This window comes from Phocoena phocoena, chromosome 14 (genome assembly GCF_963924675.1).
Source record: "Phocoena phocoena chromosome 14, mPhoPho1.1, whole genome shotgun sequence".
NCBI lineage: Eukaryota > Metazoa > Chordata > Mammalia > Artiodactyla > Phocoenidae > Phocoena > Phocoena phocoena.
The window spans coordinates 65,035,121-65,052,744 of NC_089232.1; the positions used below are offsets into that span (position 1 = coordinate 65,035,121).

The following is a 17,624-nucleotide window of genomic DNA, read 5'->3' on the forward strand; positions in this document are numbered from 1 at the left end:
GAAATTTCCGTTTCTCTTCTTTGTTCGCACAGCTCCTGGGATTCAGCTTTGGATTTTGCCCCGCCTCTGTGTGTAGGTCGCCTGAGGGCGTCTGCTCTTCGCTCAGACAGGACGGGGTTAAAGGAGCAGCTGATTCAGGGGCTGTGGCTCACTGAGGCAGCGGGGAGGGAGGGGTACGGAGTGCGGAGCCTGCGGCGGCAGAGGCCTGCATGACGTTGTAGCAGCCTGAGACACATCGTGTGTTCTCCCTGGGAGGTTGTTCGTGGATCCTGGGACCCTGGCTGCGGCGGGCTGCACAGGCTCCCTGGAAGGGGGGTGTGGATAGTGACCTCTGCTTGCACACAGGCTTCTTGGTGTCGGCAGCAGCAGCCTTAGCGTCTCATGCCCATCTCTGGGGTCTCCGCTGATAGCCATCGCTTGCGCCCGTCTCTGGAGCTCCTTTGAGCGGTGCTCTGAATTCCCTCTCCTCGCGCACCAGGAAACAAAGAGGCAAGAAAGTGTCTTGCCTCATCAGCAGGTTCAGAGTTTTCCCCGGACTCCCTCCCGGCTAGCTGTGGTGCACCAGCCCCCTTCAGGCTGTGTTCACGCAGCCAACCCCAGTCCTCTCCCTGGGATCCGACCTACGAAGCCCGAGCCCCAGCTCCCAGCCCCCACCCGCCCCAGCTGGTGAGCAGACAAGCCTCCCGGGCTCCTGAGTGCAGGCCAGCACTGATCCTCTGTGCGGGAATCGCTCCGCTTTGCCCTCCGCACCCCTGTTGCTGCGCTCTCCTCCGTGGCTCCGAAGCTCCCGCCTCTGCCACCCGCAGTCTCCGCCCACAAAGGGCCTTCCTAGTGTGTGGAAATCTTTCCTCCTCACATCTCCCTCCCACTGGTTCAGGTCCCGTCCCTTTTATTTTGTCTCTGTTTTTTCTTTTTTCTTTTGCCCTACCCAGGGACGTGAGGAGTTTCTTGCCTTTGGGGAGGTCTGAGGTCTTCTGACAGCGTTCAGTGGGTGTTCTGTAGGAGTTGTTCCACATGTAGATGTATTTTTGATGTATTTGTGGGGAGGAAGGTGATCTCCACGTCTACTCTTTCACCGTCTTGAAACTCCCCACCTCCTTAGCTTTTGAAGGGTCGTTTTCCCAGATAAAAAATTATTGTTTGGCAGGTTTTTTCTTTTTTTTTTTGTCAGCATACTGAATACGTCATTCCACTGCCTGCTTGCCTCCATGGTTTCTGATGAGAAATCAGCTAGTATTGTATTGCATGTGGTGAGTTGCTTCTCTTTTGCTGTTTTCAAGACTCTTTGTCTTTCATCAGTTTGATCATGATATACCTACATTTGGATATCTGTGAGTCTATCTATGTGGAGTTCACTGAGCTTCTTGGATGTGTTGATTAATGTTTGTCATCAAGTTCTGAAGTTTTTGGACATTATTTCTGCACATATTCTTCTGTCCCTTTGTCATTATCTCTGTGTCCTACAGACTTCTGAACCTCTGTTTATTTTTCTCCATTCTTTTTTCTCTCTATTCCTGACTAGAATAATTCAATTAACCTATCTTCAATTTCATTGATTGTTTCTTCTGCCTACTCAGGTCTACTGCTAAGTTCCTCTAGTGTAAATTTCATTTCAGTTGTTATACTTTTCAACTCCAGATTTTTATTTGGTTCCTTTTTATAATTTTTATCTCTATTGATATTCTCTATTTGATAGTCTCTCATTCTTATACATTCATTTAGTTCTTTAGACATGGTTTCCTTAGCCCTTTGAACATATTTAAAATAGTCAATTTAAAATTTTTGCCCAGGAAGTCCAATGTCTGGGTTTCTCAGAGACAGTGTCAATTGGTTGCATTTTTCCCTATGTTTGGGTCATAGTTTCTTGTTTCTTTGCATGTTCCATATTTTATTGTTGAAAACTAAGCATTTCAAATAATACTGTGTAGCAACTCTGGAAATCAGATTCTCTCTGCCTCCCAGGGTTTGTTGTTGCTGTTTGCCTAGTAGCTTTTCTGAGCTCATTCTATGAAGCCTTCCTCTTGGTTGTGTGGCCACTGAAGTCACTACTTGGTTTTCTTAATGACCAGTTAATGATCAGACAGAGATTTCCTTAAACACCTGGGACCAATAAGTCTCCCAGTCTTTGCCAAGGGCCTCTGTGTGCATCTTAGAGAAGTCCTTCAACAACCACTCATGTAGATTACAACTCTGCTTTGGCCTCACTTGCTACTTTCACAGACCTCAAGGTCAATCAGACGTGAGAGCTTAGGACATTTTCAGGTCTTCTTTTGAGTATGTGCATGGCCCTATGCATGTGCATGACTGTCTAGATTCCCAGAAATATGTATGAGATTTTCAAAGCCCCTATGGGCATCTCATTCCTCAGTCTTTCCTTTTAAGCTTTTTGATTAGTCTAACATTTGCCCCACCTGTTATCCATTACCTCAGGGCACTGTGCTGCTAAAACATTCAAAAACATCCCCCCATCCCCAGAAAGTTTTAGCACTAGGTAGGTTTGAGTGAGGTGGACTAAAGACAAGCCTTTTGAGTGGAGTCTTTCAGGGAACTACCAGACAGGTAAAATAATGACTTCTCTTTGGAAATGGGGCTTTGAAAGAGCTCAAGCCCTGTTTTGCTCCCTCCAATCCTGGGAGTGGAAGCTGTTACTTTTCAACGCTGTGCAGAACTGGAAAGTGGGAGATGGGATTAAGGTTAGTTGAAAATGCCACAGAGCTTGTTGTCCTTCCTGAGATTTAGCCTTTTTCTTGCCTAAATGCTCCCTGGGTTGCTGCAAGCCTTGGTTGGTTCCCAGAGGTCTGACATTTTTTTTTGTCAGTTTTTTTTTTTATGGAGGAGTGCTCTTGGAGGTTCTCCTTCTGCAGTTTCACTCTTCTAATTAATTTTTAAATTTAAGAGTACAGTTGACCCTTGAACAATATGGGTGTTAGGGGAACTGACCCTCCAAGCAATTGAAAAATCCATGTGTACCTCATAGTCAGTCCTCCATATCTGTGGTTCCTCAGTAAACGCCATTCCTCCTTATCTGAGGTTCTGTATCCCTGCATTCAACCAACCCTGTATAGTGTAGTACTGTAGTATTTACTATTGAAAAAAATTCATGGATAAGTTTACCTGGGCAGTTCAAACCCCCATTGTTCAAGGGTCAATGGTATTTCTAACATTAGTGAGATTTGGGAGTGGGTGTTTCACAAGTTAGTTTTAAAGTTCACATGAAAAACAGTGAAGAGTAACTTGAAAATCCATAAAAAAAGTAATGATATAAGAACAGCCCCTCCTAGTATTAAGACATATTTTAAAAGTACAATTATCAAAATAACATAGTACTGGGAATAAATAGATCAATGGAACAGAAACAAGTGTCTAGAAGAGAAACCAATATGTATGATAATTTAGTGTATAATATCAATGGCAATGCGTGTCAGTGAGGAAGAGATATTTAGTAAATTTACTAACATTAGGAAAAAAATTATGTTGGATTCTTATCTAATTTCTTGCAACAAAATGAATTCCAAATGTATAAACATTTGGAATGTTAAACATAAGATGAAATGTTAAAACATAAATGTTAAAACATAAAATGAAAAATCATTAAAATAATGGGAAAATAATCTTTCCTATTTTAACATCTTTATTGGAGTATAATTGCTTTACGATAGTGTGTTAGCTTCTGCTTTATAACAAAGTGAATCAGCTATACATATACATATATCCCCATATCTCCTCCCTCTTGCATCTCCCTCCCAGCCTCCCTATCCCACCCCGCTAGGTGGTCACAGAGCACTGAGCTGATCTCCCTGTGCTATGCGGCTGCTTCCCACTAGCTATCTATTTTACATTTGGTAGTGTATATATGTCCATGCCACTCTCTCACTTCGTCCCAGCTTACCCTTCCCCTTCCCCGTGTCCTCAAGCCCATTCTCTAAGACTGCATCTTTATTCCTGTCCTGCCCCTAGGTTCATCAAAACCATATATATATATATATATATATATATATATATATATATATTTTATATTCCATATATATGTGTTAGCATATGGTATTTGTTTTTCTCTTTCTGACTTACTTCACGCTGTATGACAGCCTCAGGTCCATCCACCTCACTACAAATAACTCAATTTTGTTTCTTTTTATGGCTGAGTAATATTCCATTGTATATATGTGCCACATCTTCTTTATCCACTCATCTGTCGATGGACACTTAGGTTGATTCCATGTCCTGGCTGTTGTAAATAGAGCTGCAATGAACATTGTGGTACATGACTCTTTTTGAATGATGGTTTTCTCAGGGTATATGCTCAGTAGTGGGATTGCTGGGTCGTATGGTAGTTTTATTTTTAGTTTTTTAAGGAACCTCCATACTGTTCTCCATAGTGGCTGTACCAATTTACATTCGCACCAACAGTGCAAGAGGGTTCCCTTTTCTCCACACCCTCTCCAGCATTTGTTGTTTGTAGATTCTCTGATGATGCCCATTCTAACTGGTGTGAGGTGATACCTCACTGTAGTTTTGATTTGCATTTCTCTAATGATTAGTGATGTTGAGCATCCTTTCATGTGTTTGTTGGCAGTCTGTATATCTTCTTTGGAGAAATGTCTGTTTAGGTCTTCTGCCCATTTTTGGATTGGGTTGTTTGTTTTTTTGATACTGAGCTGCATGAGCTACTTGTAAATTTTGGAGATTAATCCTTTGTCAGTTGCTTCATTTGCAAATGTTTTCTCCCATTCTGAGGGTTGTCTTTTGGTCTTGTTTATGGTTTCCTTTGCTGTGCAAAAGCTTTGAAGTTTCATTAGGTCCCATTTGTTTATTTTTGTTTTTATTTCCATTTCTCTAGGAGGTGGGTCAAAAAGGATCTTGCTGTGATTTTTGTCATAGAATGTTCTGCCTATGTTTTCCTCTAAGAATTTGATAGTTTCTGGCCTTACATTTAGGTCTTTAATCCATTTTGAGTTTATTTTTGTGTATGGTGTTAGAGAGTGTTCTAATTTCATTCTTTTACATGTAGCTGTCCAGTTTTCCCAGCAAGGGTGTCTTTTCTCCATTGTATATTCTTGCCTCCTTTATCAAAAATAAGGTGGCCATTTGTGTGTGAGTTGGGAAAATTATCTTTGAGTAAGTAAAACACTATGGAAGGAACTCAAATACTCAACAAAGTAAAATAGATAAGCACATGTGGTATATTCATACATGAAAATAATATACAACAATGAAAATAAATGAACTATAGCTATCCACAACAACATGCTTGAGTCTTAGAAACATGATGAGTTTCCTTTCATATGGAATTAAATATGAGCAAAATAAACTATGTTTTTAGGGATGCATACAAGTGAGGTAAAATTGTAAAGAAGCAAAAGGAAATGATTATTACAGGAATCAGGATGGTGGTGACCTCTGGGGTAATGGTGGCACTGTGAACAGGAGGGACCCATAGGAGGCTTCCAGGTGATGGCAATATTCCGTTTCTTGACTTGGGTTAGTGACATTATGCGTGTTTATTTGATAGTAATTCATTAAACTATTCACATAGGTTTATGAGCTTTCCTGTATGATGGTTATATTGCACCATAAAAGAAGAAAAATCAAAAACAGGACATAGTTTGCTGTCTAGTATTTAGCATTATATCTTGGGCAAATTTTAATTTTGACGTTATTTATATTTTTTAACGTCTTCCTAGATTCCTCTAGATTCATAGTTCCTAGCATTTAAAGGAATCTCTCACTTTTCTCAAGGGGTTCTGCAGCCCACTTTCTAGGGAATGCTACAATATCAGTAATTAAATCATATTAGAGAGACATATGGAAAGCCACATATGTCTGAACGACTCCTATCACAATTCCATTCCACTGCTACATGGGATAAGCCTGGCTTTATCTTTCTTCCAGCATAATCTGGATTTCACTTCTAGATCCATGTAAAGCTGATCTCCAGTCCTGTGTTTATAGGATTGAATTTATTAACTTAATTTATAAGGATGAAATTTACCTTTCAAGGCTGTTGTGGCTTGAAAGGCATGGTGGCTACTGTGTATTTTAATGAAACAAGACAAATAATAGCCTAAATGATTGCTCTAGAACCAGATAATGTCCTTTCATTGCATACAGTTAAGGGAAATGGTTTTTCAAAATGGGTTTGATGTGATTGCCTGTTACTTCATCTCAGTGATTGATTTTAACAATGGATCCTGACCTTTCTCCCCCATATACCCTAGGACATTTGTTTACTCACTGCTCACTAGAGGGAGGCCGTTTCCAGTTGTATTCCTTTTCAGAGGCTTTGTTTTCTGCATGGGAAATGGACTCCTCCAAGGCTACTATCTGGTTTACTGTGCTGAATACCCTGCTGAGTGGTACACAGACATACGGTTTGGCTTGGGTAAGTGAATCTGACTACTTCTCACCCATACCCCAGTTAGCACCCCTTCCCACAGGCTAAATCACCATTACCTTTCGCTATCCTACTGCAATAACCTTCCAAGGATTCCATTCCCCCCACCCCCACCCCACGACTGCCTCCACCCTGGTCTTTTCTCTGTATAGCAGCCTGAGAGATCTTTGAAAAACATCATGTCATTACCCATCTCAAAACCCTCCAGTGCATTTCTGTTACTCTCAGGATAAAATACAAATTTCTTACCACTGCCTATGAAACCCAGATGTTCTTGGTCCTGCCCCATTTCCTGACTTCATTTCCTATCTCCATCCATCTCACTGTGCTGTAGCCTCAGTGGCTTTCCTGCTGGGCCTGGAATACTCAAGTTTGTCCTGCTCCAGAGCTGTCGTACAGACTACATCCTCTGTGTAGAATGCTCAGTCCCTGTATACTTGGGGAGCTTGCTCCCTCCCTTTATTTAGGTCTCTATTAATTCACACCTCCTCAGAGAGACTTTTCCTGACCACCTATCCAAAATAGTAGAAAACACTGATCATTGAATGTTTTTCATTATCTGCAAGAGGAGCTAAAGTTCTTTACTAAAGTAAAGGTTCAACTGTTTGTACATTCTTTTGGCTCAAAGGAAAAAGGCAGAGATTATCCTTAATCCTTCTCCTTACATCACATATCACGTTCCCTCCATCAGCTTAGTACAGCTGCCTCTAGTTCTAAAACATGTGCCGACTGAGCTCAGCTCTCCATGACTGGCTAACTTCATCCTGGTCTGAGCCAGGATGACCTCTTGCCTGGACTGCCATGGTGACCTTCAAGCAAAACGTCCTACTTCCAGTCCTGACCCTCAGTAGCTCCTTCTCCACACAGCGGTCAGAGGGAACATTTGAACACACGAATGACCGGAGGATTAGTTGTACGAATGCTGGTACACGCACCCAGTGGAGTATTCTGGAGCCACAAAAACAAAGCAGAACAAAAGCAAGGACTGTCTCTGTGCTCGTCTGGAGACATCCCTAGAGCATGAGGTTAAATAAACATAAAGTGTGCACAGTGTGTACAGTGTGCTGCTGTTTGTGTAAAAAATTGGAGGAGGACCTCTTGGATTGATAAAAGAGAAACGTTTTAAAAAGCGTATCTGTAGGGTTTGGGGTAAAGAGAATGGGATGGTGGGCAGAAATTTTCTTTTAATACAGTTTTGTCCTTTGAATCGTGAAACTTCATAACTTAATTAAAAATCCAAATGAAAGTTGCTCAACACTGAGAACAGATAAATAAATGTACCTAACTGTATAGTTATTAAACTGATCCCATAACCACACAAGAAAATGATTTATGCCAGTTTACAGGAAATACAGAGAATCAAATCAGTTAGATGCCACCGTGAGGAAGTAAGCCAGTCTTATCTAGAAAGGGGGGCTTTCTGAGGGACACCTGTCTGGTCTTTTTAAGAAGTCAGTGTCCTAAAAAAAAAAAAAAGACAGGGGTCTGGGCTAGATGAAAATGGCCTTAAAGGATGTAATGACCAGATGTCGGGTGTGGTCCTATATTGGACTTTGGTTTACACGAACCAGCTAGAAGTGGTATTCTGGGGACATTTGAGGAAATTGGAATATGCCTACATGTTACATAAGATGAAGATCTGGAAGGACGTGCACCAAAGTGTTTAATGGTGGTAGTTCTTGGGTAGTAGGAACAAAGTGTCTTGGTTTTCTTATTTCTGCTAATTAGCATTTCATCTTCCACAAAACATATATACTTCTTTTGTAATGATAATAAACTAACATCAGATCCTATTCTCCCCTGCTTAAAACCTGCCATTGGCTTCCTGTTGCAATTACAAATCCACACTCCTCACCATATCCTGTAGAGCTTGATGGGATTTTGAAAGTTCCATTCTCTTCTCATCTCCTCATTACCACCACCACCCCCGCCCCCCACCATCTATCTTAAAGCATTAGCTGTAGCACCTTCCTTCTGTTTCTTAGACATGCTAAACCTATACTAGCCTCAGGACCTTTGCATCTGTTAGTCCCTCTACCAGAATGCTCTTCCTCAGATCTTTGTATTCTCATTATTCAAATCATAGGACAGATGCCAGATCTTCAGAAAAGCTTTCCCTATTGACCTCATCTAAAGTAGAGACACTTCCTCCCCACCCCAATTCATTCTTTTTTATCTCCTTATCCTACTTTGATTTTCTGCTTTGTAGTGATATTATGTGATTTAAAATGTTTCATTATTTTAATTCATTTCTGTGTTTCTCCACTGAAATGTAAGCTCTATGAGAACAGACACCTTGACTGTTTTTTTCACTACTGTATCCCTGGTGTTTAGGACAGTGCTTGGTACATAGTAAGACCTCAACACCTGTTATCTGAATAAATGAATGAAAGAATCAACACATGAATGAGTCTCATACCATCCTTTTAAGATAGGTACTGTTGGAATCTACATGTTACAGATAAGAAAAGTGAGGCTGAGAGAGGATAAGTGACTTGTCCAAGGACACACAGACATCGAATCTAAGGTGCCTGCTTTTCCACTGCTGTGCATGCTATCTCCCCTCCCTCTCTCACACCCTCGTCCTCCCTCCACTGGTGTCCCTTTCCAGGTTTCCTTTCTTCCAGGCTAATAATCTTTTGACAAGACAACAATCATTATTTCATATCATAGCAAATGAGGTGAGAGTAGATGTGACTGTTTTTAATTCAACTGTTCTTGCTTTTTGCCTGATGTATTTTGTTTTTTTTTTAATTTATTATATTTTTATTTTTGGCTGCGTTGGGTCTTTGTTGCTGTGTGTGTGCTTTTTCTAGTTGTGGCAAACGGGGGCTACTCTTTGTTGCGGTGCATGGGCTTCTCATTGTGCTGGCTTATCTTGTTGCAGAGCACGGGCTCTAGGTGCGCAGGCTTCAGTAGTTGCAGCATGTGGGCTCAGTAGTTGTGGCACATGGGCTCTGGGGCACACAGGCTTCAGTAGTTGTGGTGAGCGGGCTCAGTAGTTGTGGCTTGCGGGCTTAGTTGCTCTGCAGCATGTTGGATCTTCCCGGACCAGGGATCAAACCCATGTCGCCTGCACTAGCAGGCAGATTCTTAACCACTGCACCACCAGGGAAGTCCCCTGCCTGATGTATTTTGATCAGCACAAATACACTTGGCTGAGAGCTGGGGTTCGGCGTCTGTGTGGAACAGTGTGATTCTGGGCCCATTGGGACATAATACATAGCATCCCTGACCCCAGCTCTCCTCATCTCAGACCAGAGCCCTTTCTGTACCTGTGAATGGGGAAGGGGAGTGTGCGTGTGAACTGGCCGTGGTGGAAACCAGTTTGCTAGGTGCCAAACTCTCCAATTACTTCCATGAGCGTGGGTATATCAATCAGTAGTGCTCTCAGCAATAAGTCACAGAAACCCAACTCTTAGTGAAATAATTCAGAATTTATATTTCCTACATAACAAGATTGTCCTAAGGTAGGTGGCTTCTGCATTCCTTCAGCTGCTTGCTGGTGTCATTAAGATCTCAGGCACTTTCTGCTCCACTGTTGTGAGAATATTTACTTCTAGTCCTCATCACAGTCACATCATGGTTGCAAGACATTTCCTGTAGCTCAAGGTATCGCATCTGGCAACAAAGGAAGAGGGAGGCCATAGAGACACTGGTCCCATTTAGCCCCCTTTTTCAGAAAAGCAAAAGATTTCCAAGGAAACCTCCAGAAGACTTCCCTTTACATCCTCTTGGCAGAACTAGGTCACAAGACTGTCTCTCAGCCTCTGTAGTGGGGGTGGCAAAGGTGAAGGGATTAGAGTTGGCTGTTGAGTTTGCCGACCATGTTTTGATTATCTGTGAATGGGCTGAAAGCTTGCTATTTATTCATTCATTTATTTGTTTATTTACTTATTTAAGTATTGCACGAAGGTAGGGCCTCCCTCTCTCCTTCCCCCCCCCCACCCCCGCTTGCCTCTATCACGTGACACTCTGCATTTTCAGCCCTTTGGTTTATGAAACAGCACAGCCCCTTTATTCAAGTTTAGAACCAGGGTTAGTTGCCCCCTCCCCCCCTTTTTTGCCTTAGTTTCATTCTTAAAATTCGAAGTCAAATGCCCTTCCCTTCATTTTTAGAAAAACAATAGCAACAACAAAAACTTTAGATTGTGAGAAAAACACCAAAAACAGGATATATTCTTAACTTCTCCCTCTCTTCTTTGCCAAGGTGTCGTCTTATTTATTTTGGGAATGGGAATCAACATTCATAGTGACTATATATTGCGCCAGCTCAGGAAGCCTGGAGAAATCATCTATAGGATTCCACAAGGTAATGTCTCCCCTGCCCTCCAGATTCCCACTCCTCCTTGAGAGCCTGTCTCAGGAATTACACTATGAGTAACAAAGGGACAGGGGGCAGAGAGGGCCCAGATGACACAATATATCCCAATATGTCCCTGACTTCTCCTCCACATCCCATCCTACCCCACAGCACATTTGCAGTCCTCATCGGAACCTGGAAGTTCAAGAGAAGAGCCCCCAGGAAGGTTCATGATCACAATACCCTGCAGGTGGGGGGAGGGAGGGGTTTGGGGTAGGGTGAAAGTAGGCTGCCTCTTAGTTGCGGTAGGTAAGATTATTATGTGCTGTACTGGGGTTCTCCAGAGAAACAGAACCAATAGAATATAGATTTAGACATTGATAAATAAAGAGATTTGTTATGAGGAATTGGCTCACATGACTATGGAGGCTGAGAAATCCCATGATCTTCCATGTACAAGGTGGAGCCCACAGAGAGTAGGCAGTGTAATTTCCAGTCTGAGTCCCAAGGCCTGAGAACTGGGAGAGCTTCCGTGTAGTTTCAGTCCTAATGCAGGAGAAGACCAATGTCCCAGCTCAAAAATAGAGCGTGAATTCTCCCTTACCCTGTTTTTTGTTCTATTCAGGCCTCCAGTGGATTGGATGCCCATCAACCCTGGGGAGGACAATCTGCTTTACTCATTCTGTTGATTCAGCTGTTAATCTTATCCAGAAACACCCTCACAGGCACACCCAGAAATAATGGTCAACCAAGTATCTGGGCACCCCATGGCCAGTCAACTTGACACAAAAAATTAACAATCATATGTACGGAGTGTCGATGCTTCCTAGGTTAGCAAATGAAGCCTAATCATGCATGACCAACAAATTGATCCCCTTCAATAAGTCTCACTAGACTTACCTAGTGAGTAGTCAGGGGGTAGTATTTGTTTATTTCCTGCCACTTGTATGTTCTAAAAGGTGTAGGGAACCATATTTACTTAATCAAAAATTAGGATGGGAAGTTTAACAAGTACAAGTGCATTTTCAGAGATAAAGGTGCAGAATATTTGAAGTCCTAACTGTTCCCAAGTAACAAAGGTGTGAGGTTGACAAGTATAAGCAGGTGGGAGTGAATTCGTCCAAGTCATCCTTCAACATTTTTAGGTGGGTATTTGTGTAGGTCAATGGCTCTCACCCTTTTTGATGTAAATACAACTCTTTATTTACATTTAAAAATTACTGAATTATGACATGATGTTGGCACAGACTAATATCCACTGATTAAAAAAATAATGACAAAGCTACTTTGAATTAGGTAACACTTAAATGAATTTGAATGTTGCTAACATCCTTTCAGTACCTACATCAAACAAAAATAATACTGTAGGTTGAGATACACCATTTGCTATATTCACAGACTATTTATTGACCCTTTGCAGTAGGCCCGTGTTAACTCCTGGGGGGTTACAGGTCAGGAGCTGCTGATGCAATAGCATCCTTCAGGAAGATAGCTTTAAGGGGCTTTGATTTTTTAAGTCTTCATTCAGTAACTAGACAAATAGAGAAGAGCAGAGAAAGCTCTTAAAAGTGAAATTGCCAAGGTTAGTCTCCAACTGTTAAGTTAGATAATGACTTAAAAACAAAATATTCTTTGTATAAGTATGGAAAGAAAAAATTGTTTGGGGTGAAACTTTCCCAGTTTAGTGTAGGGCAGAAATATTGAGTGTAGATATATTTCCTAACATTATAAATGTGTTGATTTCTAGATACAGTTTTGAGGTCAGAAATAGAGGTTGGATAGAAAAGGAGATCTTTAAAATCAATAGAAACAGACTTCACCAGCCTCCAGTAGGGCAAAACCCTTGCAGCTCCCACTCTGTACTTTAAACTCGAACGAGTGTACTGCTTTGCAGAAGTGGGAGGGCAAATGCCAAAGGAGAATCTGACTAATTCTCAGTTCAGGTTGTTATTGTTTTCACGTGGTGTGTTCTTTTAACTTTTGTGTGGTGGACGTGCTGTGTGGGTGTCCAGGGAAGGAGTGAGAAGGTGAGTGGTAGCTGGAAATGTTGCTTAATAGAACGAAACCATCCCCAACCTCCTGTACCTCATCCTTGTCCTGTCCAGAGCCAGTAGCCCAGCAGTTGTTGGAGATTTAGATGGAGCCCATCCAGCAGTTGGGGCCACTCCTCACGATTCCAGGATGTTCTGAGGGCTACAGGATGCTGATGCTGTTTTCCCTTCTCCCCAAGAGGATTCCACCAAACTCCCATGACTCTGAAGGCAGTCTCCAGCCCCACATTCATCCTAGGTTCCCTTATGTATTTTGGAACAAAGCACAGGGGTTTTAATGCGGCACTGATCTAGGACTGATGATTGACTTGTTGATTCTTCTGCACGCAGGTGGCTTGTTCACGTACGTTTCTGGAGCCAATTTCCTTGGCGAGATCATTGAATGGATCGGCTATGCCCTGGCCACTTGGTCCCTCCCAGCACTTGCATTTGCATTTTTCTCACTTTGTTTCCTTGGGCTGCGAGCTTTTCACCACCATAGGTAAACTTTTCAATCAAGGTGGCAGCATCCATGGAGCTTTCTTCTCCCAATAGGCTTTTATTAACACATGGAGTCAGATATAGACACGGAAGAGAATTTTTTTTTTTTTTTTTTACAAGGTAAGGTTGATACAATTATCCAGACGGATGAATTCTGACTTTTTGGATTTTCACTGAAGTTGAAATTTAGCTGGATGACAGTAACAGTAACATTTTTTTTTCTTCCTATGAGCAAAACCAAACCCAGGTAGACAGGAGCACCAAAGTGACTTGGGAAGCCACACGCCCCCTTGTTGAAGAAGGCTTCCCAGAGAGAAGCACTCAGTGTCCACATGAGTTAGTTGACCCCAGCTCTGTGCCCTCCTATCAGGCTTATCTGGCAATGGCTGCTGTTTGGCAGCGGGCTACAGGTAAGAGGAGGTACAAGACGTAGATTCCATTTCCGTGCTTCAATTCACTTCCGCCACATCTCTCCAAGTGTGTTCCATAGGTGGGAGCCCAGGTTGCACTTTCCAAAGCTTCACAGGTAATTCTGAGGTACAGCCAGGATGGATAACCACTGGGGAAAAGTACTAGCCCTGTACCTAGTGTGCCTACTATTTTTAATTCTAGGTTTGGTGCTAACTGTTCAGGTAATCACAGAGCCCTGGAAACTCTAGGATTATTTTCTTGGAATCTGTGTAACACCAGGGCTTATTTTGGTACTCCTCCTTCCTCTACCTCCACCCTCCATAAATCATTACCAAGGTCATTGCTGGCTTCCTGGGAAGATAGGGTCAACAATTATGTACTTGTGTGGTGCAGTTTCAGGACTGTGCCATCTGTTGGGGAATGCTGGGAATTGCAGGGGTTTAGACCCATTCCCCTGTAGGTCTAGCCTAAAGCTTTACTAACGCCTCCCTCCCTCCCAATCCCTGAGCCTGGGATGGGGTGGGGACAAAAGAGTTAAGGAAAAGTATCAGTGGAAGGGAAAGGGTTACATACTAAGTTGCTATCAGGCTGTAAAGGCAAATGTCAGATCCCTTCACTGAAATGGGGCTGGAGGAAAGAGAAAGCCTGTGGTTACTGGTGACAGAGGGGATGGAAGCCCAAAGAGAGAACGGCCTTGGAACCAGGACCCTGAAGGAACCCTTTATACTCCTGCATAGGTGTTTTAGTCCCGCTAATGATTAATTTCAAAGTTTTGAAAGTTTAAATAAGAATGTGTTCTTTTCCTTGGAGTGGAATTTATGCAGAGACCTGCGAGAAATGAATGAAACAGCAACTCCTCATGATCTATTCTTACCCCCTCCTTTGCTTGGTGGGGAAGGGCGCCGGAGGGTCCCCAGCCTGGAAGGGGGTCAGTGTAATAGTTCTTCCCCATTCAGGTAGGCCTGTTGCCCACCAGAGTCAGAGGGGCGGGGGAGAGGACAGGGCATCAGCCAGCAGTTGGAGGGGCCCTGAGAAGGGTGGCCTGCGCTGGGCTTGGTCAGGGGAGGGATAGCAATCCCACCAGAGGGTTCTAGCTAGTACAACAGCAGAATCCAAACTGAGGCCCTGTCCTATTATGTCAGCCTTCCCATAATAGGGAAGGGCGGAGGGCATCTTTTCACAGGGCTTACTGGGGTTTGTGAGAGGCAGCTCAGCAGACCTCAAATCACAGCACGGAAAACCAGCCACCTCCTGTGTCATATTAATACTATTTGTCCCTCAGTTCAAGCTATGGTACTTGAACAGAGTGTATCATCTTAATTATAACTTGAGAGCTGCCAGCTTCAACTAGGTAAGAGAACAGCCTGGTCACTTAAAGGGAAAGCCTTTTTACAAGATGTATTAGTCTCCCTGGGCTGCCGAAACAGATGACCACAAACCGAGTGGCTTAAAGAACAGAAATTTATTCTCTCACAGTTCTGAAGGCAGAAGTCTGAAATCAAGGTGTGGGCAGGGCCACGCTCTCTCTGGAGGCTCGAGGGAAGACTCCTTCCTTGTCTTTTCCTAGCTTCTGGTAGTGGCCGGCAGTCTTTGGTGTTCATGGCTTATAGCGGCCTCACTCTAATCCCTGCCTCTGTCTTCACGTGGCCTTCTCCCGCGTGTGTGTCTCTTCTTCCCCTTCTCATGAGGACACCAGTCATACTGGATTAAGGGCCCACCCTGCTCCAGTATGACCTCATCTTAATAAATTATATTTGCAGTGAACCTATTTCCAAAATAAGGTCACATTCTCAGGAACTGGGGGTTAGAACTTCAGTATATATTTGGGGGGAACACAATTCAACCCATAATACAAGGTAACATTTTCTTGGCGTTTCCCAGGCCTCACGAAGGGATATTTTTCCTGGGAACATGACCAGTTCCCTAGGGTTAATGTTGCCTATGCTCTTTGGGGTCTCTGGTTCCCTGTATTTCTCAGTTGAATCCACTGAGTACTTCTTTCTGGCTATGATGTATTTTTTATTGGGTAAAATATACATAACATAAAATCTACCATTTTAACGATTTTAAGTGTATAATCCAGTGGCATCGGGTACACCCATCGTATCGTGCAGCCACCACTGCTGTCCTCTGGCTATTACTTTTTATTTCTCAACCTGAGAAGCTTCAACATCTACAAGAGATAGGATGCGGGAGGGAGGAAGAAGATAGATAGATGGCCATCTGGAAGAGTCAGACCCTGAACAACTGCAGGCTGGTTTGTAACAGGGATTCCAAACAGATCAAACCTCAGTCGTTGACCACTGCTTGGTTGTATTTATAATTATTCCTCTCTTGTCTTTTAGATTCTACCTCAAGATGTTTGAGGACTACCCCAAGTCTCGGAAAGCCCTCATTCCAGTCATCTTTTAAAGAAACCAAATAAAAAGGGAACAAAGCTCCCACAATCCTTTTGAAAACCATCAAGCTGCTGAACCTATAAGTTTTTTTGTTGGTTTTTTTTTGTGTTTTTTGTGTTTTTTTTTGCGGTACGCAGGCGTCTCACCGCTGTGGCCTCTCCGGTTGCGGAGCACAGGCTCCAGACGCGTGGGCTCAGCAGCCATGGCTCACGGGCCCAGCCGCTCCACGGCGTGTGGGATCCTCTCAGACCAGGGCACGAACCCGCGTCCCCTGCATCGGCAGGTGGACTCTCAACCACTGCACCACCAGGGAAGCCCTGAACCTATAACTTTTTAGTCTCATCGTGTATATGTAATAGGAGGCCTCTGGTGTTCTGGCAGCTGGCCTGAGGATTCTGCATGGGCCCCCTTAGTGTTTCCTCCCATCCTCCCTGTCCAGATCTCCTACTGAAGCTTCAACAAGGCCCTTGTTTTTACGTAAAGACATCTACTTAGCTATTCCTCCTAGAAAGTGCAAAGTTCCCTATGTATTTTTTTCTTTGAAAGACCCAAGTACAGGTGGCTTTATACCTGCTCTGTATCCGTGTAAGACAGCTCGGTAGTTGAGAAAGTTTTGAGTTGAGGGCAGTGCTTATAGAATTTATTAAAGGTGCACATTTGACACATACATATCCGCAGCGATTTAAATTCTGAAGCTGCACGGACCCAGAGCAATTTTTCTTCCAAATGAAAACCCACTCACGTGGGTTTTCCTTAGTTAACTGTGAAAAATGTGAAATGATTACGTAGACTTTTAATAGGGGAGCTCTGTCTTCCTATTGCTGAAAATGCAACAACGCATTGACCCCATTTCAAATTTGTGCATTGTCTTAGTGCCTCTGTCTTCCTGAAGAGTACACAATCCCTGTTAGAGATATTATAGGCTAATCCAGAAAACTGGTGTGGGCTTTATTGAAGGTCAGATTTTAATGACTACAGAGAAGAAGAGATGACTCTGGTTGACTACAAAGAGCAGAAAAGTGTTTTACAATAGACCGCAAATTCTTATATTCTTAGAAACTGGTGGGAATATCCAAATAATGAGTGTCAGATAAGGAATCGCCGAATAAGAGCACATGTTGTTTGCCTGGACAAGACATGTACAATGATGGTAAAGCATCTCAGAAGCACCCAACAACTCTTCCTTTCTGGAGTTTCTGCATCACAGTCCTCAGGATCTGATCAAGAAGGCGTTCCCTAGGGGTGCCTTGAACATCAGTTCTCAAAAGTCCTGGGAGCAGAGGCTGAAAATTGCAACCGGAGGGACGCCTTTAGGCAGAAAACCTGCTTTGTTTGGCTCTGACAGTGTTTCTCACATAGTCTGGTTTTCTTTTCTTTTCTTTTTTTTGTGGTATGCGGGCCTCACTGTTGTGGCCTCTCCCGTTGCGGAGCACAGGCTCCGGACGCGCAGGCTCAGCGGCCATGGCTCACGGGCCCAGCTGCACGTGATCGGGGCACGAACCCGTGTCTCCTGCATCAGCAGGCGGACTCTCAACCACTGCGCCACCAGGGAAGCCCCAGTCTGGTTTTCTTTTTTTGTTTACAAAATT

General features: G+C 43.2%; 1 protein-coding gene across 1 annotated transcript in view; it reads left to right on the forward strand.

Annotated features, from left to right (window-relative positions):
• SRD5A2 (steroid 5 alpha-reductase 2) overlaps positions 1-16,048 on the forward strand; it is a 71,279-nt gene extending 55,231 nt beyond the window's left edge. Inside the window, exons 2-5 of the mRNA XM_065891486.1 lie at positions 6,216-6,379; positions 10,602-10,703; positions 13,076-13,226; positions 15,982-16,048. Of these exons, the coding sequence (XP_065747558.1) occupies positions 6,216-6,379; positions 10,602-10,703; positions 13,076-13,226; positions 15,982-16,048 (484 nt within the window). The remainder of the gene's footprint in view (positions 1-6,215; positions 6,380-10,601; positions 10,704-13,075; positions 13,227-15,981) is intronic.
• The last annotated feature ends 1,576 nt before the right edge of the window (positions 16,049-17,624 follow it).